This window comes from Capra hircus, chromosome 24 (genome assembly GCF_001704415.2).
Source record: "Capra hircus breed San Clemente chromosome 24, ASM170441v1, whole genome shotgun sequence".
In the NCBI taxonomy this organism is placed as follows: domain Eukaryota; kingdom Metazoa; phylum Chordata; class Mammalia; order Artiodactyla; family Bovidae; genus Capra; species Capra hircus.
In genome coordinates, this window is record NC_030831.1 from 26,340,219 (window position 1) to 26,367,360 (window position 27,142).

The following is a 27,142-nucleotide window of genomic DNA, read 5'->3' on the forward strand; positions in this document are numbered from 1 at the left end:
ACTACGAGTCAGTCTAGCCCTTAGATTTCTTTTCCACCTATTCTTGAATCGGTGAGAAAGATACCTTATTTAGAGCCCACCAATAAATTCAGTGCAACTGAGAGAAGAGCATTTTAAAATTGAGAAAAAAATGTTCTGAAAATAATTGTGAGTCATCCTGATAGGTAGTCAATATCCTACTAAGAGATGAAAACACTTTGGAAAAAAATGTATTTTGATGTAGAATCTTAGTTCCCTGACCAGGGATCAAACACATGCCCCCTGCATTCAAAGGCAGTCTTAATCATTGGACTGCTGGGGAAATCCTAGAGAAAATTTTCCTTTTGAGTCAAATATCGAAGTAGCACATTCACCAGGATATTCTGTCATTTCCATTTTCACTCTTTTTCATCCTCCTGTTGAACCCTTATGATAAAGACAATGCTGAGAAATAAAAACTAATTAAGGAAACCACTTTCCAAATGTTTGCCCTACAGACAGTATACTTTAAATCCAGTGTCTCAAATATTATGTTATATATAATAAAACTTCAGATGTTAAAACAGTTGACAAAAGGATAAATTTTCATGCTCAGAATATTTTGTTTTCTAAGACAAGAAAAGTCCAGAATGCTTGATCCATGTGGGTACATGTAGTGAAAGTATTTGTTAGTTATTCTGGAAAATTAAGGTGCTACTTCATTATTTTCCTCATGTCTTGCTCTTGAATTTCTCAATTATTAGGCTTCCTTATTCTATTGTTGTCTTTTATTCATACATAATAATAAATTAAAGAAGGTAATTACTTATTGTAATAAAAAATATCAATGTGATTGCATAAATATGTAGATGAAAGTTTTGCTGAGATACAAATTTGTCTTTTATGTATATACTGTCTACTTTCTAGATTCAATCTGATACAGCCCAAAACTACACTATTTACTATTCCATAAGTGGGCCTGGAGTTGACAAAGAACCTCGCAATTTATTTTATGTAGAGAGAGATACTGGAAACCTGTTTTGTACTCGTGCTGTAGATCGTGAAACATATCCATCGTTTGAGGTAACGTTTACATATTGTTTAGTAGCATTAAGCTTGGCTCTTTCGCCTCTTTTCCTCAATTCAATTACTCTTTTCTGTCTCCTGAGTTTCTCATCTGTGCTCGGGTAGTATTGTACAGACCTGATAGTTGCCTGGAAGCAAAAAAGAATTTTATAAAATAAATAGTCTTCAGTTTTATTAGATTGTTCTGGGAATTATAGTTTTACTATTTCTGTTTTCCAAAGATAAAAGAGCACCACTTTGAAAGTAGTTATTTATTTGGCAGAAAAGATCTGTGAACCTCTTTATGGTACTGAGAATGATGCCGTAGGAGATAAGTCAAGCTCAGAAGTTAAGCCTCAGAACCTTTGCAATGAAAGAAAATTAATTTGTGAGCAAGTAAGGAGTGTGGACAGTGTTTAACTAGGATAACAAGGCATTTCATCATCTAGGCAACCTCCCATGGGGGATGAGTGTTAAAATGTAAGAATTTAACCTAATGTTGTATTGAATTTCCCACAGGAACTGGTCATTTTGCTTAACTCAACTTTAGTTATATGTTTTTGGATGAATTAATTCTTCAGTTTCATAATTACTATGACATGGTCTTCTAAGTACCTGTGATGGTCTGTTCTTTCTATGACAGCTGTTAGGAGATAAAATGGAATTTAAATTCATATTGTATAATCAAAAGAATAAATTGCATTCTAGACACAATGTATGGCCCTTTGGTCCATTTCTGACTCCCCTTTTTAAATTAATTCTTATGAAGACAGTTATCTAACTATAGCCATCAATATGACTAAAATTCTAACTAGAAAATAAAATAGTATCTCAGTTGACTACACCTGGGGAGTTTGGAATCCTAAGAATTCAGTTATAAAAGATCCAGAAAATTGTATTTAAAATACATGCAGTTGAAACTTTCAAACAAAACAAAATAGTTCTCAGGACCCTTTCAAGAAAATGATAATAAAAACCATTACACTCATGAACAACAATACAGCAATGGTGAGGAAACCAAATTTATCTATGTTATTATATTAGATATAATATATTATAAATGCTATAGTACACCATGAAATTAGCCATCTCTTGTGGCATTAAGATTATGCTCACATTCAAAAGCAGTAACAAATGGTGATGCCTAACAGTCTCCAAATGAAAGGCAAAGCATAAGCAAGTTTGAACCATATTTTATTTTCGCTTTTTTTTCAATGTTACTGTCTTCACAGCTGGTTGCCTTTGCAACAACTCCAGATGGATATACTCCAGAATATCCATTGACCCTATTCATCAGAATTGAGGATGAAAATGATAACTACCCAATTTTTACAGAAACAAATTACATTTTTAAAGTTTTTGAAAACAGCAAAGTTGGTGAGTACCCACCTTGGCAATGTATGGCAATTTAGTGTTTCAGTTCATTAGGTGACTTTCATTCTGGCCACTGGGAGGTAGCATAGCCTGCTGCCACAAATAAGGGACTTGCCAGACAGGTGGCTGTGGGAGGCATTTTACTCTGCCTTTTGCTAGCTGTATGCTGTGACCTTGGGCAAGTTTCCTAATCTTGACAAGCTTTGGTTTCTTCATCTGTAACATGAGATATGAACATACAAGATTAAATGAAGTGCAGTATACCTTGAATGCCAAGCACAGTGACTGAAAAATAGGAGTTACTCAATGTTATTTTGCCTTTCTGTGTGAGATAAAAGAAATACTTTTAAGAGGCCATATTTTCTAAATATTCTAAGAATTTTTTTTTTTCTGAATAGAAGTTATTGAGCAGTGGAAGTCTTAGCCTTGAAGAGATCTGCTGATGTTCTATAGTGATTAAATGATAGACTATATTCTGGGCATCGCTGGGCTTCTCAGGTGACCCTAGTAGTAAAGAACCTGCCTACCAAGGCAGGAGATGTAAGATATGTGAGTTCAATGCCTGTATCGGGAAGATCCCCTGGAGAAGGACATGGCAACTCACTCCAGTATTCTTGCCTAGAGAATCCCATGGACAGTGGAGCCTGCTGGGCTACAGCCCATAGGGTCGCAAGAGTTGTACATGACTGGTGTGACTTAGCACGCATGCACACATGCATTCTGGGCATTGTTATAAAGGTCTTGGAGAATAAATTTTCTCAATCTCTTGAAAAATGGACCATTTCAACTAGGAGTTAGAATTAGATTTTTAGTCTTCCTCTAGAAAGATCTCAGTAAGCTAAGAATTTTCAGAGCAAAACTGACCCATAGGATCAATTTAAGTGCAGGCTTATAAATAGAAAAAGCTTAAAGAATAATTGGAATTCTTTAGTTAAGAAATACTAAGGCCATGGGGGATATTATCAACATTTATAAAATTATGCAGTAAACGTAGTAAATATGGATATGGTCAAACACTGGGATATTTAAAAGGAAGTGATACTTTATATGGAATCCTGAAAATATACAAATGCTATTCCTATTATTAATTTTGTCATGCAAAACTTTTTTGTGGTAGAGAGAGAGGAGTCAAAGGGGAAGTTGAAACTGTAAAGGTTTTGGAAATTAAAGAGGATTTTTGTGTATGTAGGTACTACCGTGGGACAGGTTTGTGCAACAGACAAAGATGAGCCTGACACACTGCACACGCGTCTAAGGTACTCCATCATTGAGCAGTTTCCAGCATCACCCACCCTCTTTTCTATGCATCCAACTACAGGCGTGATCACCACAACGTCATCTCAGCTAGACAGAGAGGTAACAAATATTAACAAATAAAACCTGATTTGTTGTTCAATCACTGAGTCGTGTTCGACTCTTTGCGATCCCCTGGAGTGCAGCATGCCAACGCCAGGCTTCCCTGTCCTTCGCCACCTCTTAGAGCTTGCTCAGACTCATGTCCATTGAGTCAGTGATGCCATCCAACCGTCTCATCCTCTGTCGTCCCCTTCTTGTCCTGCCCTCAATCTTCTCAGCATCAGGGTCTTTTCTAATGAGTTGGCTCTTTTGGTGTACCTGTGTTTCTCTGTATATCACCTGCAGATAAGCTTTTGAAAAGCATATTGTGAATCTAACAAAAATTATTTTAGGTAGGTTGATGGAGGTCATTAACCTTGCAGCTTGCTGATTTTGAACTGCTAATTCATTCTCTCCTGAATTATATGATTTATAAAATCAAATTTCCTAATATAAACATATTTATAGTTGGAAAAAAACAAGAAATGTTGTAATTGTACAGTAAAACTTGGAATTTGTAGAATTTTCTTATCTACAGATAACAATGCTTCTCTATCTGTGTAACTTGATTAGCAATCTCATCTACATTTTCCTCTACATAGGTTAAGTGAAAGTTTATCTCTTGCTGATCTTTGATTCAACATTTTCAGCTGACTGACAGGAATCCTTATTTGAACATTTCACAGCTACCTAAGATGCAGTGCATCTAGAATTCTTCTTTCCTTCTGAACATGCTCTCTTTCCCATGCTTTTAGTTAAAATGACATTAAAATGTTCTTTTCCTTTAGTGATTTTTCTATTTTCACCTTCGCTTTATGTTCTCAAAATTGTATTTGATGTCTCCTCTTGCAAGTCAAATTACTTTCCAAAGCATGTTATTAACTCCACAATGATCTTATATTCACATCTATCCATTGTCCCTGCAGCTAAACTAGTTTAGTAATTACTCATTTTGTTCTTCAACTGTTACTCAACTCAGCATTTATTTATCTGAATTCTTATAGCAGCTTATCTGGCCTACTTCCTATATTTATAATCCTTAATTTTAAAATATAGTAATATGTGTTTGTCAGGTTTCTCTTTGATTCCTAAAACTCTGTATTAATTCATTTCCTCTCCCATGAATTAGGGAAGTGGTTTGCAAGTTTTCTGGTCTCAGGAGCTCTTTATAGTCTTAAATTTTATTGACAATTCCAGGCTTTTGTTTATGTGGGTTATATTTATCACTGTTTAATCCAAAAATGTTTAAAACTGATAGAAGTTAAAAATATATATATTTACTTACCCATTTAAGATATTACATGTTAATATAAATAATATTTTTATAAAAATAATTACATTTCCAAAACAATTTAATGAGGAGTAGCATTATTATACATTTTCCAAATCTGTTTAATACCCGACTTAATGTAAGAGTGATTAGTTTTCATATCCCCTGCATTCAGTCTGTTATCTAGTTTTAGTCAAGGTATACAAAGAAAATCCAAGATGACCTGAAGTTAGAATAGAGAGGAGTGTTTTAATAGTAACTCCAGATCATTGTGGATAGTCTTCTTTGATATACTACCCCAAAGCTTGACAGGTGGTAGTTTCATAAATGCTTTTTGCAGTGTGCGCTCTTAAGAAGCCTTGTCTGTGAGCTTTCATACTTTGTCACATCAAAATCCATTGTCTTGTACTGTAAGTGACCAATTTATTTACCGTGTGTGGTTTTGTAACATCGTGCATTGGTCATATGGGAAATACTGGCTCACTGAGTTATGCAGATCCTCCAAATATTGACACATTTAATTAAACAATATTAAAACAATCACCTACTCATCTCCATTAATACCACAATAGTTCATAAAAGTTTTCTAGAATCCTTATTTTTGCTTGAAAGCTCTAATTGATCATTTGCATCAGATAGCCTTTTCTTTGAGGGACAGATTTGCCTCATGTGTGTCAAAATGTCTTCCAGATACCAAACTGAATAACCTTAGGTGTCTTTTATGTAAAAACAGTTTAGCTTCTAAATCAAACAATCCTGAAAGTACTTTTCCTTGGAAGAACATCGTATTATATTATGCAGAAGGGCTTTTACACATACCTCCCATTTCTTCATGTGGACTGAAGGTTGAGATTTAATAACAGTGGTTAAAATTAATCATTTTCACTGCATTTACAAGGATATTCCTAAGTAGAATTTCTATTTTTAAATTCAATTTTATTATTTATAATTTATATATTCTTACAATGAGTCTGTGCCAGTGAAGGGGCTTCCTGGGTGGCTCACGGGTGAAGAATCCATCTGTAGTGCAGAGTGGGTTCAATCCCTGGGTCAGGAAGATTGCCTGGAGTAGGAACTGGCAACTCACTCCAGAGTTCTTGCCTGGAGAATCCCATGGACAGAGGAGCCTGGTGGGCTATGGTCCCTAGGGTCACAGAGTCAGACATGACTGAATCAACTGGGCGGGCAAGCATGCACGCACATGCCAGTGAAGAATGGGGTATCACTTGCTAAATGAATGGATTGCTGTCATAGGTCTACAGATTATAGAGATTCTTCATGGAATTTGTATGCTCAGGAAGAGCAGGTTATAAACCAAATTTTCTTTTATCATCAAGCCTTAAATAGATTATTCTGATAAAACACTTGAGAACATTTGACTAATGAAGGAGTCTTGGAGTTCTTTTACTCAAGAAAGCTTTGGACTCACTTTCTGATCCCAGGTTTCTGATTTTTTTTCTGTTGGCCTTCCACACTTTAATCTCTTTAAGCATCAGAGCTTTTCTTCCATCTGAAGATAATCATAGGTTGATATTTAAGTCCCAACCTTCATTTCTGTCTTTGTGTTATCTGCTAGTTGATCATTCCCAATAAATCATAGCTTGCTACAAATAGAATCCATATTTCCTCCTAGAAGTATACTAGTCTGAGCTTTTAAAATTTTTGAATAAAAGAAGACCATTAATTGTTTCAACTCTACATATGTGATTGATTATGAGAGAGGAGTAAATCAGGAAAAGTCGGGAGTGTAAAAGTATACCCATTGAGAGAAATATTATTAATTGTTTTATTTTAGGTAATATTGAGTCCAGTGCATGAGGACTAGAAAGTTTAAGAAGTCTAAAGGAAGGAAAGGGCTTCCCTGATAGCTCAGTTGGTAAAGAAACTGCCTGCAATGCAGGAGACCCCAGTTCAATTTGGTTTTCTAAGAGAACGGCAACTATTCTAGGTGGAAGGTCAGGATGTTTTTAATATATTTTTTGTCTTATAAAAGGTCAGTTACTTAGCAAAGGTATTATTATCATTTTATAGAAGAGGAAAACTAAGGAAAAAGATTTTTTCAACTGCCAAAGATTACATTTGCTATTTTTGAGCTTGGCAATAGAACCCAAGCTTCCTAATGTTCAGTCTAGGTGGCATTATTATTAGAGTTGCTTTTAATCCTTCCATATCTCAATACTTGTGACAGATGAGACCGTTATGAGGGGAAACACACTTTCTTAAACTTACTAGTGATGAGTCTGCAATCTCTAAAGAATGGAAAATCCTTTAAAAAAAAGACACTATTTTCCATGAAGAGAAAAAAAAAAATTTACAAAGCTCCAGAACTTTCTTCTCATGCTGATTTAATGATCTTTTAATAAATGTCAAGTAAATATTTAAAATCCACCACTTTTACAAGAGAGTATGTTATTGCTTTATCATAAGACTGGTATAGAGTCACTGTTAATGTATTTTTGAATGTAAGAATGTACTTTGAATAGGAGATAAAGATTTTAATTAATTACTAGGCAATTTTAAGTGTGCTGTGACAATATTTTTTCTTTCTGTTAAGTAATACAAAAGCCAAGTTGATTCTATGAGTAGCGCTTTAAATTTGAGAAACTATTACATTTTCATAAATTAATTGAAAATTAGTATGAGGAAATTATTCCTCTGGCAGTACATGAAAACTATAAAGTCTAATAGTGTACTTCTTAAATTTTCAGTGCAAGGAAAATTATGTTATGATTTCATTTATAATGTTGCTTTCACTCAGTAATTAAATTCTTACTTTCTTTTCAGCTAATTGATAAATACCAGCTGAAAATTAAAGTGCAAGACATGGATGGTCAGTATTTTGGTTTGCAGACAACTGCAGCTTGCGTCATTAATATTGAAGATGTGAATGACAACTTGCCAACATTCACCCGTTCTTCTGTAAGTGTGTGATTTTAATATAAGAAAATGTAAAAGGCAGAGTTAGTTGCTAAATATGCACATCTCCCTTCATGCCCAGTGATTTCAAATGAAGTTTTCCCAGCCATATATAAGTAGTTTGGACTTAGGGCTTAAAATCATGTAAATATAGTTTTGGGCTTCCCTGATAGCTTAAGAAAGAAAGTGAAAGAAAGTGAAGTCGCTCAGTCGTCTCCGACTCTTTGTAACCCCGTAGAGTGTAGCCTACCAGGCTCCTCCATCCATGGGATTTCCCAGGCAAGAGTACTGGAGTGGGTTGCCATTTCCTTCTCCAGAGGATCTTTCCTACCCAGGGATTGAGCCCGGGTTTCCTGCATTGTAGGCAGACGCATTACCGTCTGAGACACCACTTAGTTGGTAAAGAATCTGCCTGCAATGCAGGAGACCCTGGTTCGATCTCTGGGTCGGGAATATCCCCTGGAGAAGGGATGGGCTGCTCCCTCCAGTATTCTTGGGCTTTCCTTGTGGCTCAGCTGGTAAAGAATCCGCCTGTAATGCGGGAGGCCTGGGTTCGATCCGTGGGCTGGGAAGATTCCCTGGAGAAGGGATAAGGCTACCCACTCCACTATTCTGGCCTGGAGAATTCCAGAACTATAGTTCATGGGGTTGCAAAGAGTCGGATGTGACTGAGCAACTTTAACTTACACTTTTCAAACATAATTTTTGAAAATTAGAAGAGCCAGGCTTACTTTACATGATGTTCTGCTTTTGTGAGAGTTACTAATTAAACTTCTTTTGTCATTTTTTGTTATCTTAGTATGTGGCATCGGTGGAGGAGAATAGAATTGATGTGGAAATCTTACGTGTTGCTGTTCAGGATAAGGATTTAATTCATACTGCTAATTGGAGGGCTAATTATACCTTTTTAAAGGGTAATGAAGATGGAAATTTTAAAATTGTAACAGATTCCCAAACCAATGAAGGAGTTCTGTATGTGGTTAAGGTAAGAATAAATCAGCAGATTATTATTTGCAGCTTATAATGTGATAGATTAGCATATTAGAGCTTAATGAAAAGAGAGGAATTCTAGTAAGTGTAAATCTAAAATAGTTCAGTAAATGTAAATACTGTGTTCTTCATGTATATAGTGGGATGATTGTACTCGTTTTGGGGAACATTTTGAAAAGGTATGATAGTTTAGAATTATTACATATATGTATGTTCAATTAATAAGATATAGTACCCACTTTGCAACGAGTATCTCTGTTTTTTTTTTTTTTTTTTTTTCCTTTTTTTGTTTTAACCAGTATCTCTTAACAGTCAAAAAGCTAGCACAGTTTTGGCACCAGTGAGACACTGCCAGGCTATCCTAGTCCATTCTTTCTATCACTGTCAAGGAGCTGCTAGTTCATTATTGAATTTCCTAAATAATGAGTTATTCTTGGTCAGACTCATAGGGAAGCTGTTTTATAGATCTTTTCTTTTGGATACAGTGTACATTATGTTCTTTACTTCCTGGTTCAGAACGGGAGTCCTCAACCGTTCAAAGATGTAAATACTTCCAAAACCTCTTTCTAATAATCTCTAATTATCTCAGGAGACATCACTGCTAATTCAGGTGGCAGAGTTAACCCATAAAGTCATCTGAGCTCTGGCTTTGGACAAAACCATAGGAGCCTATGGTTCTGCTGCTTCTTTTACTAGGACATGATTCTATCCTGGGTCTCTGGTTTCCCTTTTCTACATTCACAAGGAGAATGGGTTATAAAAATGATGATTGGTTTTTCTTACTGTGATGAAAATTAGCTGCATTCTGTGGGTTAATTTCTGCTTCAAACAGCAAAGGGATTGTCCCTTAAATCTTGTTTCTTTCTTTATCCAATCCTGCCCTAATCCTTGGCATTATAGAAAGGAAAATTATCTCCATGAAATCTAAGACCCGACAACACAGGGAGCCCAGCTTGGCACTCTGATGACCTTGAGGGGTGGGATGGAGGGAGGGAGGGATGGAAGGCTCAAGAGGGAGGGGATGTATGTATATATTGTTGTTGTAGTGCAGAAACCAACACAACATTGTAAAGCAATTTTCCTCCAATTAAAAAATAAAGGGAAAAAAATCTGTCTTCTGGGAAATGGTTTCACCCATTTTTAATACAGCTATGAATCAGGCAAAATAAAAATTAAACTTGATAGTACCCCATTTTTTAAAGAGTAACTGGGGTAAAAAAGGTAGAAAAGAAAAGTGTATCACCCATAATCTTTCTGTTTTCTTGTCTCTTATCTTAAAAACATCTTATAAAATTTGACCCACCTTTTCTGCCTTAAACAAGGTATAGATATTTGTTTTCATCTCAGGAGGATAGGATAAACTGTGTCCAAACTGATGGAATAGTAAGTTACTGTTGATTAGGGCATCGAGTCCCAAAAGTAATATTTCAAATAATAATAGTTAATTAAATACTATCTAAAATTGCCGTTAGGACCTATGATATTGTGTTAAATTTGCAATTGAGGGATTTTTTTTTTTTTTTTTGCTGGCTCTACCCAAATACTGAATCAGCACATTTGTGGGTATATGTTTAGTATTTTCATGACTCTTCCTGAGCCAGCACTTAGTACATATTCCCAAAGCTAACTAGTTACACACTAGTTCACATGGCCAAATACTGCATCTTGATCTGATTTTCAACATGCTTGCTTTTGTAGCCACTGAATTATGAAGAAAAACAGCAGCTGACCCTGCAAATTGGTGCAGTTAATGAAGCTCCATATATTGGTAGTTCAAGATCAACCATGAACATGGCAACAGTCACTGTTAATGTACAAAATCAGGATGAGGGCCCTGAGTGTGACCCTCGGCTACAAACTGTACGAATTAAAGAAAACGTACCAGTGGGAACAAAGAATGTTGGTTATAAAGCATATGACCCGGAAACAGGAAGTAGCAGTGGCATAAGGTACTTGTAATTCTATTTTGGTGAACGTCAAATTGACCACGTTTTTTTTCTTAGAAAAGAAAAAAAAGCTTCTGTGTACATTGGGCTTCCCTGGTGGTTCAGCTGGTAAAGAATCCGCCTGCAATGCGGAAGACCTGGATTCAATCCCTGGGTTGGAAGATCCCCTGGAGAAGGGAAAGGCTACCCACTCCAGTATTCTCGCCTGGAGAATTCCGCAGTCCATGGGGTCGCAAAGAGTCAGACACGCCTGAGCAACTTTCACTGTTAAAAATGTATAATTTATTTTGATACTGTTATTGCATTTTGACTTATGATCTGTTCTGCTATTTTAACTCATCATTATTTACAGGTATATGAAGTCAAGTGATCCAGAAGGGTGGGTTGATGTGGATGAAAACTCAGGAGTAATCACAATTTTGAAAAGACTCGATAGAGAAGCCAGAAGTGGTGTATATAATATTTCAATCCTTGCCTCAGACAAAGGTAAGGACTTTGTGTTTAAGCCAGCTATGTAGACCCTCAATCACGTACATCCTGTTTTTAAATTAACACTGTACATTCAAAGTTTTTTCCTCCCCAGATGACAAGTATTGAGGGGTTTGTTATAATTTATTAACTCGAGTTTGCTTTCCAGTAGCACCTTCAGTTTCGTATGTAAGTATAAAATAATTTAGTCATAGAAAATATATGACTGTACTTTATTAAAATTAAATAACCATTCATTTTAGTGAAGAAAATTGCTTTAGTAAAATCAGCTTCAATTTATTTATTCATATCTCTTAAAAAATACTCACTTCAGCAGGAAAATTCATTATAGAGATAATATACTTAATTTCCACATAGACAGTCCTAAAAGGGCTTCCCTGGTGGCGCTAGTATTAGAGAACCTGCCTGCCAGTGTTGGAGACATAAGAGATTCTGGTTCAGTCCTTGGGTCGGGAAGATCCCTTCGAGAAGGACATGGCAACCCACTCCAGTATCTTGCCTGGAGAATCCCATGGACAGAGGGGCCTGGCAGGCTACAGTCCATGGTGTGCAAAGAGTCAGACATAACTGAAGCAACTTAGCACACACAATCCTAAAAACGTATCTTTCTACAGGAAACTAACAATATACTTGGGGATTAGTATTCTGATACTATAAAATTAGAAAACAAATACTGTGAATCCACAAAATCATGTAAAATGTAAAGTCATTTTCTATGAGCCCTGTATGGAGAAGGAAATGGCAGCCCACTCCAATATTCTTGCCTAGATAATCCCGTGGACAGGGGAGCTTGGTGGGCTGCTGTACATGGGGTTGCACAGAGTTGGACACGACTGAAGCGACTTAGCATGCATGCATGCATTGGAGAAGGAAATGGCAGCCCACTCCAGTATTCTTGCCTGGAGAATCCCAGGGACAGAGGAGTCTGCTGGGCTGCTGTCTATGGGGGTCGCACAGAGTCGGACATGACTGAAGCGACTTAGCAGCAGCAGCAGCAGGAGCCCTGTAAAACTGGAATGTGAGCGCAATGATCAGGAATGGGATCCTCTTATTACATAAAATATAATTTTTACTGTAACATACTGTAACATACTGAACTTTGTGCCTCTGTAAAATAAATGTTAATTACAGTAAACATAAATTATTATACCATAGCTTGCAAAATAAGATTTTAGAAGTGATTTTGGAAGATGTTTTAGGTACTTCAGCTTTTTCTAAATTAATGAGAAATGGCTCATATCCATTGATTGATTTGGTAAAGTTGAAACCATTGTTAATTTAACTTCATCCAATTAAAGACTATCCTTAAAGACCTCAGCTTCCTTTGTCCCTTTGTCAAGACATGCTTTTTGGTCAAAGTCAAGTGAAAAGAAGAGAAATAACATGAATATCAAGTCCATTATTTTTACATTTTATATTGCAGTTGGCAAATGGTTTGTTCATTGATGAGATAAAAATTAGTCTGGAATGAGAGATTTTGGATATGATTTTATTCCACATTTTCCTCTGTTGCAGAGGAGATAAAAATAAGCAAGAGAGCAAATGTTTCATGGTGTTTAGAGAGGCACTGTATCATCCTTGTGGTCAAAAATAAATGTGTAATGGGGTCTTGTCCATTCATTTCTTTTGAAGCTGGTCAGGGATAAGTAACTCCATATATTTTTTTTTTTTATATGAACTGAGATTGTACTAAAGTATGTTTTTTGTTTATTTGTTTTCATTCTTTACCTTTTTAAAAGCTCTATATCAACTCATTCCCTTTGGACTTTCCCCACCCCACCTACTTCCATGTGAGAAGTGCTGTCTCCTGTGAGCACTGACCTCTGGGCTTATGCTAAATTCCTCTCTCTGGCTTCCCTACAGCACTTGCTTCTTCCTCTTTTAAAAATTCTCCCTCAAGTCTTCAGTGTCTCAACTTTTCCACACATACCTCTCATATCTCTGTACTTTTTAGTTGTACTGTCTTCCCCTCTTCTAAACATAGGTCTTTTTTAAGCTTTGAGTTCGATTTCTCTTCTTGATCTAACCTCAGTTGGCAGTTTCTCCCAGGTGTCTCCTCTGTGTAGTTGAGTTTTACATTTCTCTTGTAAGATTCACACTGTTGGGAGGAGGAGTGTGCTTTCAGATTTGTAAAAGCATTTAGCAGGAGAGTGTCATGCACATAAATTGTGGACCACCTTCCAGGACTTTTTTGAAATTGGTATTTACCCATATAGAATTAGGAACTAGGACTTCCCAAGTGGCGCTAGTGGTAAAGATCCTGCCTGCCAACGCAGGAGACATAAGAGATGCGGGTTTGATCCCTGGGTCGGGAAGATCCCCTGGAGAAGGGCATGGCAGTCCACTCCAGTATTCTTGCCTGGAGAATCGCATGAACAGAGGAGCTACAGTCCATAGGGTTTCAAAGAGCTGGACACAACTGAAGTGACTTAGCATGCACACACGCATATAGAGTTATATTAATATTAGAAGCTGAGCATTGCATGCATATACTCCAGTAAATAAAATAATATTATTTATTATTAACACATGAAGAACAGAGCTGTGAGACACTGAGTTAGAGGTCTAAAATCTTTGGTTGACATATTCTATACCAATACTGATCACAATGTGAAAAAAAAAAGTTTATTGAACAACTCTACACGTTACATGAAAGGGGAATTCAAGCATTTATTACAGTGGTAGAGCAGCAGACAATGGAGACTAGGTCGGCTTTTAAAGCCATTACAATTAATCTGATTCAGTCAGCAAGACATGTGCTTTCAGCTCTGTGTGTGGACCCGAATCGTATCCTGTAATCCTTATTTTCAGAGGGAGCAAGAAAACACCACGTAGCGTGAAAACCAGAAAAATCTGAGGGAAGAGAACATTCTGCCCTCATAGAAAAGTTTGTCAGGCAGATAAAATACATGTTTGCATATATTCTTGCTACCTTTCTGTCTTTTTTTTTTGAAGTTGTCCTAAGTGAGAGATAGTTGCCTTGTTTCTTGTATCTCATTTCTTCTCTTCTAGTTCCCTTTCCTTCTTGCTGAACTATATCTTTCACTAGTTCTTTCAATGGTGTGATGTGGGTGATAAACCCTCAGTTTTCTTGTTCTGAAAAATGTTTCAATATCATCCTCATGTTTGGTTTTGTCATTTGACTTGCTTTAAAATTTTGAGTTAACTCTTTCTTTCCCTCAGTACCCTGCAAGTGGTACTCCATCGTCCTTTGGCATTTCTTGTTGCCAATGCTTATTTTAGTGTCTGTTGTCTTTTTGTAGGTCATACATCCAGATAACTTTTGTAGCTCCCTAGGTTGTGTTCAATATATAGTTTTAATTCCGTGTTTATGCTGAGAATTTAGTTTTATTTACCCAGTAGTGCAGTCAGATCAGAACATTAAAAAAAAAAAAGTCCATGTTTTTCTTTAATTCTGGGATATTCTCAGCGAGTATTTCTTTAAGAATTGCTTCCTTACCATTTTATTTATCCTTTTCTTCTAGAGTCCCTATTAGATGATTATTAGATTATTTCTACTGGAATTTCAGCTGTCAATTGCATTCTTATTTAAACAGTTAACTTTATGTTTTTGAAAATAGTAAATATACATGATTTGAAGCTATCTTGCATAAAGTGAGTTAATCTTCTGATTAGTGATTTTGTTGGCTTTCCTTTAAACATTAACCTTGCTCATTCTGGAAGTTTAATTTTTAGGATATTAAATAGGAGGTATTGACTTGCCTTCATCTTCAGACTTTTCCTCTATTCCACTGTCAGTTCAGTTCAGTTCAGTCTCTGAGTTGTGTCGGACTCTTTGCGACCCCATGAATCACAGCACGCCAGGCCTCCCTGTCCATCACCAGCTCCCGGAGTTTAGCCAAACTCATGTCCATCGAGTTGGTGATGCAATCGAGCCATCTCATCCTCTGTCGTCCCCTTCTCCTCCTGTCCCCTATCCTTCCCAGCATCAGAGTCTTTTCCAATGAGTCAACTCTTCACATGAGGTGGCGAAAGTATTGGAGTTTCAGCTTTAGCATCAGTCCTTCCAATGAGCACCCAGGACTGATCTCTTTTAGGATGGACTGGTTGGATCTCCTTGCAGTCCAAGGGACTCTCAAGAGTCTTCTCCAACACCACAGTTCAAAAGCATCAATTCTTTGGCACTCAGCTTTCTTCACAGTCCAACTCTCACATCCATACATGACCACTGGAAAAACCATAGTCTTGACTAGATGGACCTTTGTTGGCAAAGTAATGTCTCTGCTTTTTAATATGCTCTCTAGGTTGGTCATAACTTTCCTTCCAAGGAGTAAGCATCTTTTAATTTCATGGCTGCAATCACCATCTGCAGTGATTTTGGATCCCAGAAAAATAAAGTCTGACACTGTTTCCACTGTTTCCCCATCTATTCCCCATGAAGTGATGGGACCAGATGCCATGATCTTCATTTTCTGAATGTTGAGCTTTAAGCTAGCATTTTCACTCTCCTCTTTCAGTTTCATCAAGAGGCTCTTTAGTTCCTCTCCACTTTCGGCCATAAGGGTACCCCAGAGCAATTTTGTAGTTGCTTCCACCATGTCCTTTTCTGTGGCCCCCAGTTCAGCACCTGTTTCTTAACTTGATGGGCTGTGGCTCCTGGCCCATGATGACCCTGGAAATACAACTGGTCCTGTTGTTGGGTTGAGGTAGTGGCTGCAGGGCTCTGCCTGGTCTCCTCACTTTCCTTAGGAGGGCAGCTTTGTATAAGACACAGCCCTGGGTTGCAGATGGCACAAGGTTACTTCATCCTCTTTTCCACTCTTCATAACCATGGCCTGCTTATTAATAAGCAGAAAGAAAAAATAGTTTATAGACACAAGTCCTGGATTTATGTTCACTTTTAGGCTTACAACTGTGTTACTCATTTGTTGCCGGGACCCATGCCCACTTCATCTTCGAATCTCCCAGATTTTCCACTGCAGAGCTCTGTGCCAAGTAATTACTCAGTAAGTTTATTGACTGTATTGATAGATGAATTCCTTAGGCTACCTCAGAGTGATTATTTGGGTTTGCAAGTGATTTTCCACTTCTGGGGTCTTTTGTGTGTTAAACATTTCTGTGTACTAATTTTGTTCTAATCTTCCAAATGCATATCTTATGCCTTTTACCCCTTTTATTTTTCCTGCCCCCAAACCTTCGGAGAAGGCAATGGCACCCCACTCCAGTACTCCTGCCTGGAAAAATCCCATGGACGGAGGAGCCTGGTAGGCTGCAGTCCATGGGGTCGCTAGGAATCGGACACGACTGAGCGACTTCACTTTCACTTTTCACTTTTCACTTTCATGCATTGGAGAAGGAAATGGCAACCCATTCCAGTGTTCTTGCCTGGAGAATCCCAGGGATGGGGGAGCCTGGTGGGCTGCCGTCTCTGGGGTCGCACAGAGTCAGACACAACTGAAGCAACTTAGCAGCAGCAGCAGCACCAGCCCCCAAACTTTAAGTGCTTTCCACATGCCTTCCCTTTCATTATGTCCAGAACATAGGTCTGTGTATGTGTTTTCCCACCTTATTAAATCTCCTTGTGTTTTGACTATACCAGAAATGCCCTTTTGGGTCCTCTCTTCCTTCCTCTTTTTAAAAATCTGTCAAAACTCACCTCTACAAAAATTCCATGTCTATTGCAGCTTTTTAGTGAATGGACAACAAATCTAAATAGCAGTTATTTTTTGTACAACATCTTTGAAATGGATTATGTCTTTCTATTAACGTATCTTAATGATGTAACCTAAGACTGTAGCTGTTCCTGTTATTTCTGTGGTACAAATACCTAATGTGTAATTGCCTAATAGAAACTCAAAAATCAAGAATTATATTTTCATATCCAATTTTCTAGATGGGAGAACATGTAATGGAGTACTGGGGATTATTCTTGAGGATGTGAATGATAATGGCCCAGTCATACGTCAGCGGACAGTGATAATCTGTAAAACTGTCATGTCATCGGCCGAGATTGTTGCTGTAGATCCTGATGAACCCATCCACGGCCCACCCTTTGACTTCAGTTTGGAAGGTGTTTTGGATTCAGAGGTACTTAGAATGTGGAGACTGACAAAGGTTAACGGTATGTATTTCTAAATGTTACTCTGTCGTTTTCAGCATCAAAATGTCTAAAATATAGAGGAATAATTCGCTGTACGGTAACCACCAACAAATGAACGTGAGTTTCTCAGTGTTGGTGGGAAGAGCCTGTTTCTGGTCAGTCCTGTGCCAGGATTCCCTAGATTTGCGTGAATTCTCATTCCCATGCTACACGCTATCCCTCCTGCCCCAACCCCACCAGACTAGATCTGATAGAACCACTGCCAGGCTTGTGTGCCTCCCACGCACACAGATTTTTCACATGACGGTGGTGTCCTTGGTCAGAAGGGAATCCCCATCCTTTGCAGGTGTGTTCCCAGGGAAGCGGACGCTGAGACAGTCTTTCTAGGCTGAATGTTTATCAAGGCGTTTCCTTGGCATCAGTACCCATGAATGGAAAGAAAGCAGAGTGGAGCAGAGAACTCAAGCTGCAGCTCAGGCCAAAGGACAGCCTTGACTAACGCATGAGTCGTCTCCATTCCTCAGTGGCCATTCTGTTCTCTGCTCTTTTGTGACTCTGTCAGTGGTTTGGGCTGCCCGAGGGGGCATGACCTTTGGCAGGAAGGCCCAGTCCCTGGCGGTGCTAATAGTCTCCCAGGCAGCTGGGACCATACATCCCTGGTTGCAAGGGATCTGGGAGTGCCTCACAGTGTCCACTGTCTGATCCCTTTTCTGCTCTGCGTTGACTTCCGACCATTTCTTATCTAACGTTTTTTATGTGGGATTCTTCCTTGACTTGGTCCCAGTGTGTACTTCCGACTTTACCTTTGTTAAAATCTATGGTGACAAGAATGGCAAAAGCAAAAGGAACTTCTCTCCGGGCCACCGTTGCCTCACTCCCTACGTCAGCTCTCAACTTTCCAGCACATTCTGTGTCTCCTGACTGCGCAACCTGTGCACCATGTCCTGTCACTCCAGCTTTCATGACCCTAACTCTAGCCTTCATCTACTGTAAACTGAATGGGGGTTGCCTTTAAAATGCCCTTGAATGGTTTTCCTCCCCACGCTTTCAGTGAATATTTCTTGATTTCCTATTATAAGTTGCTCTGTGAACTGACAGACAAAATTTTCAGTATTTTTAATAACATTCCAATGAGTCCCAGGTGGAGCTAGTGGTAAAGAGTGTGCCTGCCAATGCAGAGACATAAGAACTGCGGGTTTGATCCCTGGGGGAAGATCCCCTGAAAAAGGGAATGGCAACCCACTCCAGTATTCTTGCCTGGAGAAGCCCACAGACAGAGGAGCTTGGAGGGCTACAGTCCATGGAGTCGCAAAAAGCTGGACATGACTGAAGCGACTTAGCATACCAATGAATGTGCATGTGAGAAGCAATCTTGTATTTAGATGACCTCTCTACTTCTTTGGTGTCATAACATCACATCTTTTTATGTAATGTTAAAAGAGGCAGTAATTAAAAAAAAATCCTACTTATTACAGTGAAATGCTAACAGGATTATGTTGGTCAAAACTGTATTAAAGTTTTGCTGGGCTGTGAAATAGTCCAAAAGCCTGAAAAACGCTAAGTGGAGAAGACTGTGTTCTAAGGAGGCTTTAGGTCTCATTATCCTATTTATTCTTCTTGGGCATTCATTCATTTATTCATGTGTAAGATGGGATTATAGGGGGAAGTAAACAAGACAGACAATGCGATAGACCATGGTATGTTTTGAATCATAAATCTTGGTTTTGTTGGTCTTATTATTATTTCTTACACATTCATGGACTCTGGGTTAATCATGCTTTCCTTTAAAATTGACTCAATTCAGTGACTTATTTTTTTTACCCAAGTATTGAAGGTTTACATTTAGAGCATCAAATATGAAGTAATAAAAATGTCCCACTGGGCCAGCTAACTGGGGAGAATTATTCTTGGGCATGGGTACGTGTAATCTATATGTAAAGTAGCATATTTTTGGCTCTGTCCCCAAGACTGTGTATTTTTCCACTCTTGACTTAAAAAAAAATCAAAAGTAAAAAATATAAGGTTGGTCCCAGTGTCTTATAGGATCATGAGAAGAAGTTCCAGCATCATGACTGATGCCTTGATAGTAAGTTCATGGTTTGGCATAATATATGAAAATAAAGTAAGGAGAAACATCTGGAATTCAGACTATGAAATTCTCTGATGAATCGTGCATAAAAGAAGATATATTAAAATTAAAATTTGGGTCATATTAAAATTTTTAAAGATACGATAAAAGTCAATCTTTTAACAAATCTATTATTTGTGATGAGAAGGATTTGTGTATGGACAGATAAAATATATTATTACAAAAGCCATAAGACCTTTATACAAAGAGGCAGCATAAACAAACTTGTATATGATCAGAAAGACTTTGTCCAAGCACACTTACAATCGAGTAGGACTTGAGCCATTCCCATTAGGAATATCCATTGTATGGAAATGATGCTGAATATCCTGTCACTAGTTATTTATGCTCAGGAGAAATCAATGACATTCTATAAGTCATGGTTTTGTTTCCTTTCAGATACAGCAGCACGTCTCTCCTATCTGAATGACCTCCAGTTTGGAAAATATACAGTCCCTGTGAGAGTTACAGATAGACTTGGCCAGTCACTCGTCACTCAGTTAGACGTGAGATTATGTGACTGTGTTACCCCAAATGACTGCGACATTTACCGAAGTCCGAGGACTGGCAACGGAGAAGTGATACTTGGAAAGTGGGCCATCCTTGCAATACTGTTGGGCATAGCATTGCTATTTTGTAAGTCCTTTCATGAATTTAAACGATAACCTTTAAAATAACTTTCAGGACACATTCTTAGACTCAACACTGTTATCTATGGCTGCTTATTTGTATGTAGCTACGTTTCTATTTAACACACACGTTTAATTCTTGTATTGAAAGTGCATGTAGGTATCATATTAGTGCTGTCGTAATTGGTGCAGACATAAAATTCAACACAAATATAGCACTGAGCGTGTCCTTGTTTGTGGCATATCTATTTAAGGCAGGCTTTTCTAATGGATGCTGCTTTGACTCAAGCAATAATATTTGTTTTCTGGAAAGTTGTTTTTGTATTTGTCATCATGAATTCATAACAGTCTTTTATGATAAACCAAAGTCATCTCTCTTATCCTGCAGGTATCTTATTCACCTTGGTCTGTGGGGCTACTACTGGGGCAGCCAAAAAGCCAAAAGTATTTCCTGATGACTTAGCTCAGCAGAACCTCATTGTGTCAAACACTGAAGCTCCTGGCGATGACAAAGTGGTAAATGTTTGTCTTTTCAAAATAGATACAGACGATGGGGATTTCCCTGGCGGTCACTGGTTGACTCTGCACTTCCACTGTAGGGGGCACCGGTTCAGTCCCTGGTCAGGGAGTTAAGATCCCTCCTGCCACGTGGTTCAGCCAAAATATTAGTATACATTCAAACAATAAATTTGCCTAAACAACTGTAGTGATCTTTTCTGGGAAAAGTTTTTTTGAAATCAGATAGCTTACAATATATAACATGTCATCAGTTGCAGGGGACAAATTAAATGACATTGATCCCATGGTGATATGTGGCATTTCAATTTGGCCATGTAATGTTACTTAATAGTAAAAATCCTTTGGCATATCATTATTTTTTTTTCCCCCTATTTCAAGTGTGTCACAGCTTCAACTTTAAATCCTGTCTTTTTTATATAATTGAAGCTGCTGGTTGTACTGTAAAAGGGTTTCATTTAGTTATTCACCAATCATCAGCATAATGATTTTAATTTTTTTTCTGGCAGCAGCCATAAAATGACTACAGGCTTTAATCATCGTGGGAAGAACTTTAATGGAGGCTTTCAGGCTCTACTATGGGTTAGAAAGGAGCCTGCGGTCAAATGTATGAAGCAATCATGCTAAAAGGTGATTGCAGTGCTTCAGCTTTGAGTTCCAGCCTTGTATGTGGATGAAGGAAAAAAGTGAAGTGAAAGTCGCTCAGTTGTGTCCACCTCTTTGCAACCCCATGGCCTGTACGGTCCATGGAATTCTCCAGGCTAGAATACTAGAGTGGGTAGCTTATCCCTTCTCCAGCAGATCTTCCCGATCCAGGAATAGATCTGGGGTCTCCTGTATTTCAGGCAGATTCTTTACCAACTGAGCTATGAGGGAAGCCCCAGTATGTGGATGAGGAATAAATAAATTCCCTACCAAAATGTAATTGATGATTAGAGCAGGAAGGATCTAGAAAAGAAAAGAATGTTGACCTCTAGGAAGGTATTAGAAAAAATGAAACTTAGAGTTTCCTAGAAAAACGTAACATGGAAAGTTAGTGTCCAGAGCTTTGGTGTTCTTACTTTCTCTGCTGATTTGTCTTTATTTAATTAGATGACAAGGATTTAGTATTGCTGCTTTTTACGGCAACTTGTTATTTCTGTTAATTTTGTTTCAGTTGAAGGGAACTCAGTTAGTCACTGAATGAAAATACCGATTATTATTTCTGTTTTTGTTCTAGTCAGGTGAAGGGAATGAATTTAAGCAGCATTAGTCTGTGTGAGACAATAGTATGGAATCCTGAGCCTGAGATGTGAGATGCTGGAAGGATTTCACAGATGAAGTTGTACAGTATTCTAAGAAGTTATTAAAAAAGGAGTACACATCAGGTTTTCTGACTTGTCTCAAGGCTCAGATCACTTGACATCTTGCAGTTGGCTTCCTGTATTGAAAGCTACCTAGTAAAGCAGTAGAATTAAGGTAGTTCGGTACCCAAGGTTGCCAAGATAGATTGAGTTCCAGCCCTTGGAATGGTTACCTCCTAGCACATAAATTCATGGCATTATCTGCATGATTTGTTCTTTTTCTCATTTTTTGTTTTTCTCTGTATTTCCCCAACGCCAACTGTTTTGTTTCAGTATTCCACAAATGGTTTCACAACCCATGCCGTGGGTGGCTCTGCTCAGGGAATTTGTGGCACCCTGGGATCCAGAGTGAAAAGTGGAGGGCAAGAGACCATCGAGATGGTAAAAGGAGGGCACCAGACCTTGGAGTCCTGCCAGGAAGCCGGGCATCATCACACCCTGGAACGGTGCAAGGAAGGTGGACAGCACACTCTGGATTCCTGTAGGGGAGGACCAACAGCAACCGACAACTGCAAATACACGTACTCCGAGTGGTACACTTACACTCAGCCCCGTCTTGGTGAAGTGAGTTTCCCATAAATCTGTTTTGCTTTCTTTTCAACTTTCTAAATGATTATGAAATGATTATGATCTTGATTTTTCACCTAATGATTAATCTACTCATTAGAAATTTGATTTTCCTTAATTTTGATTGAATTGCAATCAGAGGTTAAATGGGTATTGACTTTCCTTCCTATTTTGTTTGGTTGTTCATTCTTTCTGAAAGAATAAGATGATACTTAAATTCTTTTTCTCATGGCTTTGTGTTGCCATTTCTCACTGGACAAATCAGGTCTTAGAGACCAACAGTGGAATCTGAGGCAACTCCAACCTGCAGTCACTCTGCCTATCTGGAAAGCTTTGAGCCACATGCATTCAGGTTCAGTCGTATGAATGCATTTCACATTAGTCATAATCTGGAAAGGGAAAGCAATGATAACTTAAACGCTTGCATACTTGCTGCCACATGTGTGACTTTTAGAAACCTGCTATGTAGTTAATTAATTGATGGTTTAATTTATGATACAGACCAATCATGTGCATTTTTTATACATAGGAATCCATTAGAGGACACACTCTGGTTAAAAATTAAACAATGAAAGGTAAATCAAAGCAATTATTTTTATGCTAGTAAGTCTTGGTGTTTAAAATAATAATAATAAAATATGTTGTGTTTTTCCTCTTGGCAGAAGGTCCAGCAGTGTGATCAGGACAACACCCATATGCAAGCTCAAGACTACGTCCTGTCCTATAACTACGAAGGAAGAGGATCGGCAGCTGGATCTGTGGGCTGTTGCAGCGAACGACAAGAAGAAGATGGGCTTGAATTTTTGGATCATCTGGGACCCAAATTTAGGACACTTGCGGAAACATGCATGAAGAGATGAGTGCCTTCTAGATGGTCTACAAAAGCCAATGGGTTTATCGTCTTTTTTTTTTTTATAAGCTAAGATTTTTTTTTTTAAAACATAAAAGATGCTATATTTGGGGCTTTTCCCCTTTATTTTGTTGGGATCTCTTTAGCCAAATGCGCATTCACTGAGGGATGCTGTAAATAACTACACAAATTTCCTGGCTTTTTCATAGTGTTTAATTACTTACCTTCCACCTAAGGACACCTGCAGATAGACAAGAAAGTCTGCGTTATTGTTTACATTTGGGTATAATGACAGCAGCCAATGTATAGTGCAATACAATGTAGTGAATTCACGTGTATAGCATAGACTACTTGAAGTAGAACCAAGTGGAAAATTGTGGAGACCTTGCTCTAACTTCATCTTCAGTTACCTAATTCATTAATCGTTTGTATGGTACTTAAAGACTGCTGTTCTCCTAAGCATTCTAAAGTGTTTATACTGTATTCTTGATGTTGTTTTAGTCTTGTAACATGACCTGTCTTCATAAACAAGTGTTGACTGTTATTATAATTCCATTTTGGTGGAGTTTACTTTCCACCTTGTATTCTTTGTGAAATCTGGCACTGACTTATACTTGCTCTGTTACTCACCTTCTCTGAACATTTACATTTTAAAAAATGCTTTAAGGGTGTATTTTTATTTCTGTGAGGCTTTGGTCTTTGGTCTCCTTGCCCCTGCTCTCCACCGCCCCCTCGGGTTCTGCCTCTCATCTTCTCTCTCCTCCCTTCCTTCCCTTCTCCCTCTCTCTTTCTGTCTCTATCTTGTTTGTGTTCTTAAAGTTTTTATTTGGGTTGGAGAATCTAAATATAATTAAAAGCCATCTCTCTTTCCTCTCTTATAACGTTCTGTGTTTCTCTTTTATATAAGCACCTATATTCTTGGCTTTTCTTAAAATCAATGTAACGTTGATTTTATTGTTTGAACTGTTTTGGTGCTTGCTTCATTATCTTCTCTACAAAGACTCTTTAATTTTGCCACTAAATTGTAGAAATATATCATGCTTTTATTAGATGCAGCATTTTTTGTTAAAAAAAGGAATACTGTAATTAACATTGGGATGTGGGCATTTTAGTATATTTGTTTGGTTCTCAGTTGCTCAGTGGTGTCTGACTCTTTGTGACTGCATGGACTGTAGATGCCAGGCTCCTCTGTCCCTGGGATGTCCCAGGCAAGGTTACTGGAGTGGATAGTCATTCCCTTCTCCAGGGGATCTTCCCGACCCAGGGATTGAATCCATGTCTCTTGCATCTCTTGCATTGGCAGGCGGGTTCTTTACCACTGCAGCACCTGGGAAGCCCAGCAGTATATTTATAGTTCATTATTGTAAAGATCCAGTTTATAAATGCAAAATAGTGATGGTTTTTGAAATAAGGTTTGAAATGCAGGGATCTTGAAAGCTGTCTAGGAATAATATAGCTTTTTAGATGAGATGGCTAGTTATAGCTATGTGTTTGTAAAGTTTGTTTTTTTTTAATATTATAAGATTAAAGTTTTTAATGAATGTAGAAGTGGTCCAAACAATTTAAATTTTGAACTAATAAGACAAAATTAAACTTAATAGCCAACCAAATTCCAGGGTAGGTTTCACAGCTGATTTCAATCAATGAATTTTCTATCTATACTAACCATTGGACATTTTAAAAATATTTCTAATATTTAGAATTGTTAGTAATATGCCTGCTTTTGAATTCACAAGATTGGCTTATACCAATTATTTTTAAGAATTAACATTGGGTTGTTTATTGAATAATCTGTTTATCTTTTCAGTAGTTTCATTGCTGCTCAGTCAAAAATACAGTTTCTCAATGTTATTTATAAAATCCTTGTACATGACTAGTTATGATAAAGCAAGTCAGGTAGTTTTAAAAATCAGTGTGTTTGTTAATCATGTGCCTGATATGAGCTTATGGGATGGTGTTTTCTTACTTAAAGAAGTGAGGCTCTTTTAGAATCCTGTTCTACACATTTTAGGATTTTAGACTTTGATTTGGAGAGGTCTTTGGTTGTTACCATCACATTTATCTAATTTTACTGTTCTAAAGACTGTGATTCTATGGAATGTTGGTTAAGTTGCATAATTTCTCCATGTCTGTTTTTTTGCACCTAAAATGGGGGATAATAAATAAAACTCCTTTTCTAGGGTTCTCCTGGGGTGGCTGTAAGACATTTGAATAAAAAATGGTTTTTAAGCATGAAAGTCACTCAGAGTGGTCCACCCAAAAGGCACTCCTAATAAAACTGAACAATTTAAAATAAGTTGCATTAATAACCCATTTCATGTTAACAAAAATCAATTAAGAAAATAAGATAATGGGAGGATTGTCTTTGTTGTTGTTATTTTGTTTTTGACTTTTGAATATCTGTCAGTTGAGCGTATGTTTCTCTGTAATGATCATCCAGTGACTGAGTCTTCTGTTTCCAGTGTTTCAGAACATACATTGCAAAGACTGCTGAAGTATCTGCAAAGGATTGCTTTGTTGCAAGTAACATGAAACTCCTTTGTTCAAATTGGATGGAAAGAAGAACATCCACTTCTTAAAATGGGCACTAATTCTGGACCCCTATGAAAATTGCATGTGCTTAGGACTCCTCCTTCAAGCTTATTCTTAGCTGTTCTTCTAGCTTTTTCTGCAAAGGAATGGTTTTCCTCAGAGGCAAGCAATTGCTTGCCTGGGAGTTTAAGACTCTTTGGCATTCACCATGGTAACCTAAATGCAAACACTCCAGAAAGACTGCCTTGATGCAAATGCCCAGCCCCACACTTATTGGCTGTGGGACTGCAGAAGTCACTCAGACTTTGAGTCTAGTTTCCTCACTTGTATGACCTGTACTGAGGGTGTTGGAAGAGTCTGCATGTGTGCTAAGTTGCTTCAGTTGTGTCTGACTCTTTGCAACCCCATGGACTATAGCCAGGCTCCTCTGTCCTCCAGGCAAGAACACTGAAGTGGGTTGCCAGGCCCTCCCCTCCTCCAGGGACTGGAAGAGTCTACTTCATAGTTGTCAGAATTAAAAGAGTTAATTCATGAAAAGACTTGGCACCAAGTTAGCCCTCAATATATGTATTGGGCTTCCCTGGTGGCTCAGATGGTAAAGAATCCACCTGCAATGCCGGAGACCTAGGTTTTGATCCCTGGGTTGGGAAGATCCCCTGGAGGAGGGCATAGCAACCCACTTCAGTATTCCTGCCTGGAGAATCCCCATAGACAGAGGAGCCTGGCAGGGTCGCAAAGAAATATATGTATGTTACCTGCTGCTATTGTCATAGGAGAGGAAGATGCCATAGTTGGGAATAATCATAGATCCAGGCTCCACTTTCTTTTTAGCTGACATCTTGCCACGAAGTTCCCATTTATTTTCCCTAGAAGCTTGGTCAGTGTTTTAACTATGATAGTCTTTGAGAACATCACGGCTAGTAATAGTGTCCACATCGCTCATTCTTGGTAGTCAAGAAGTTAAATCATATTCATAGCCCACAAATCAGTATGATCAATTTTCAGACTTAAACAAAAAGCAGATAAAATTCCTCATAAGCCATACACTGGTGTGGGAAGCAAAAAAGGAAGCAAAAATACTGCTTCAACAGGGGAAACCTACAGGGAATTGCCATTAGTTCAGTGCAGTCTGCATTTGGGGGTCTCCATGTAATCATTTTCTGCTTTTAGGGA

At 38.0% G+C, this 27,142-nt stretch overlaps 1 protein-coding gene across 4 annotated transcripts in view; it reads left to right on the top strand.

Annotated features, from left to right (window-relative positions):
- The window catches only part of LOC102184211 (desmocollin-2), a 37,984-nt gene extending 12,193 nt beyond the window's left edge, over positions 1-25,791 (top strand). For 2 of the 4 annotated variants that reach the window (XM_018039459.1, XM_018039458.1), the window contains exons 5-17: positions 886-1,041; positions 2,256-2,400; positions 3,587-3,753; positions 7,787-7,921; positions 8,718-8,903; positions 10,607-10,857; positions 11,207-11,340; positions 17,198-17,425; positions 19,932-20,168; positions 20,550-20,677; positions 22,294-22,584; positions 23,117-23,162; positions 23,250-25,791. In XM_018039459.1, coding sequence (XP_017894948.1) covers positions 886-1,041; positions 2,256-2,400; positions 3,587-3,753; positions 7,787-7,921; positions 8,718-8,903; positions 10,607-10,857; positions 11,207-11,340; positions 17,198-17,425; positions 19,932-20,168; positions 20,550-20,677; positions 22,294-22,584; positions 23,117-23,152 — 2,094 coding nt within the window. In that variant the 3' untranslated portion in view covers positions 23,153-23,162; positions 23,250-25,791. The remainder of the gene's footprint in view (positions 1-885; positions 1,042-2,255; positions 2,401-3,586; positions 3,754-7,786; positions 7,922-8,717; positions 8,904-10,606; positions 10,858-11,206; positions 11,341-17,197; positions 17,426-19,931; positions 20,169-20,549; positions 20,678-22,293; positions 22,585-23,116; positions 23,163-23,249) is intronic. The other 2 variants (XM_018039457.1, XM_018039456.1) reach the window with 1 other exon arrangement.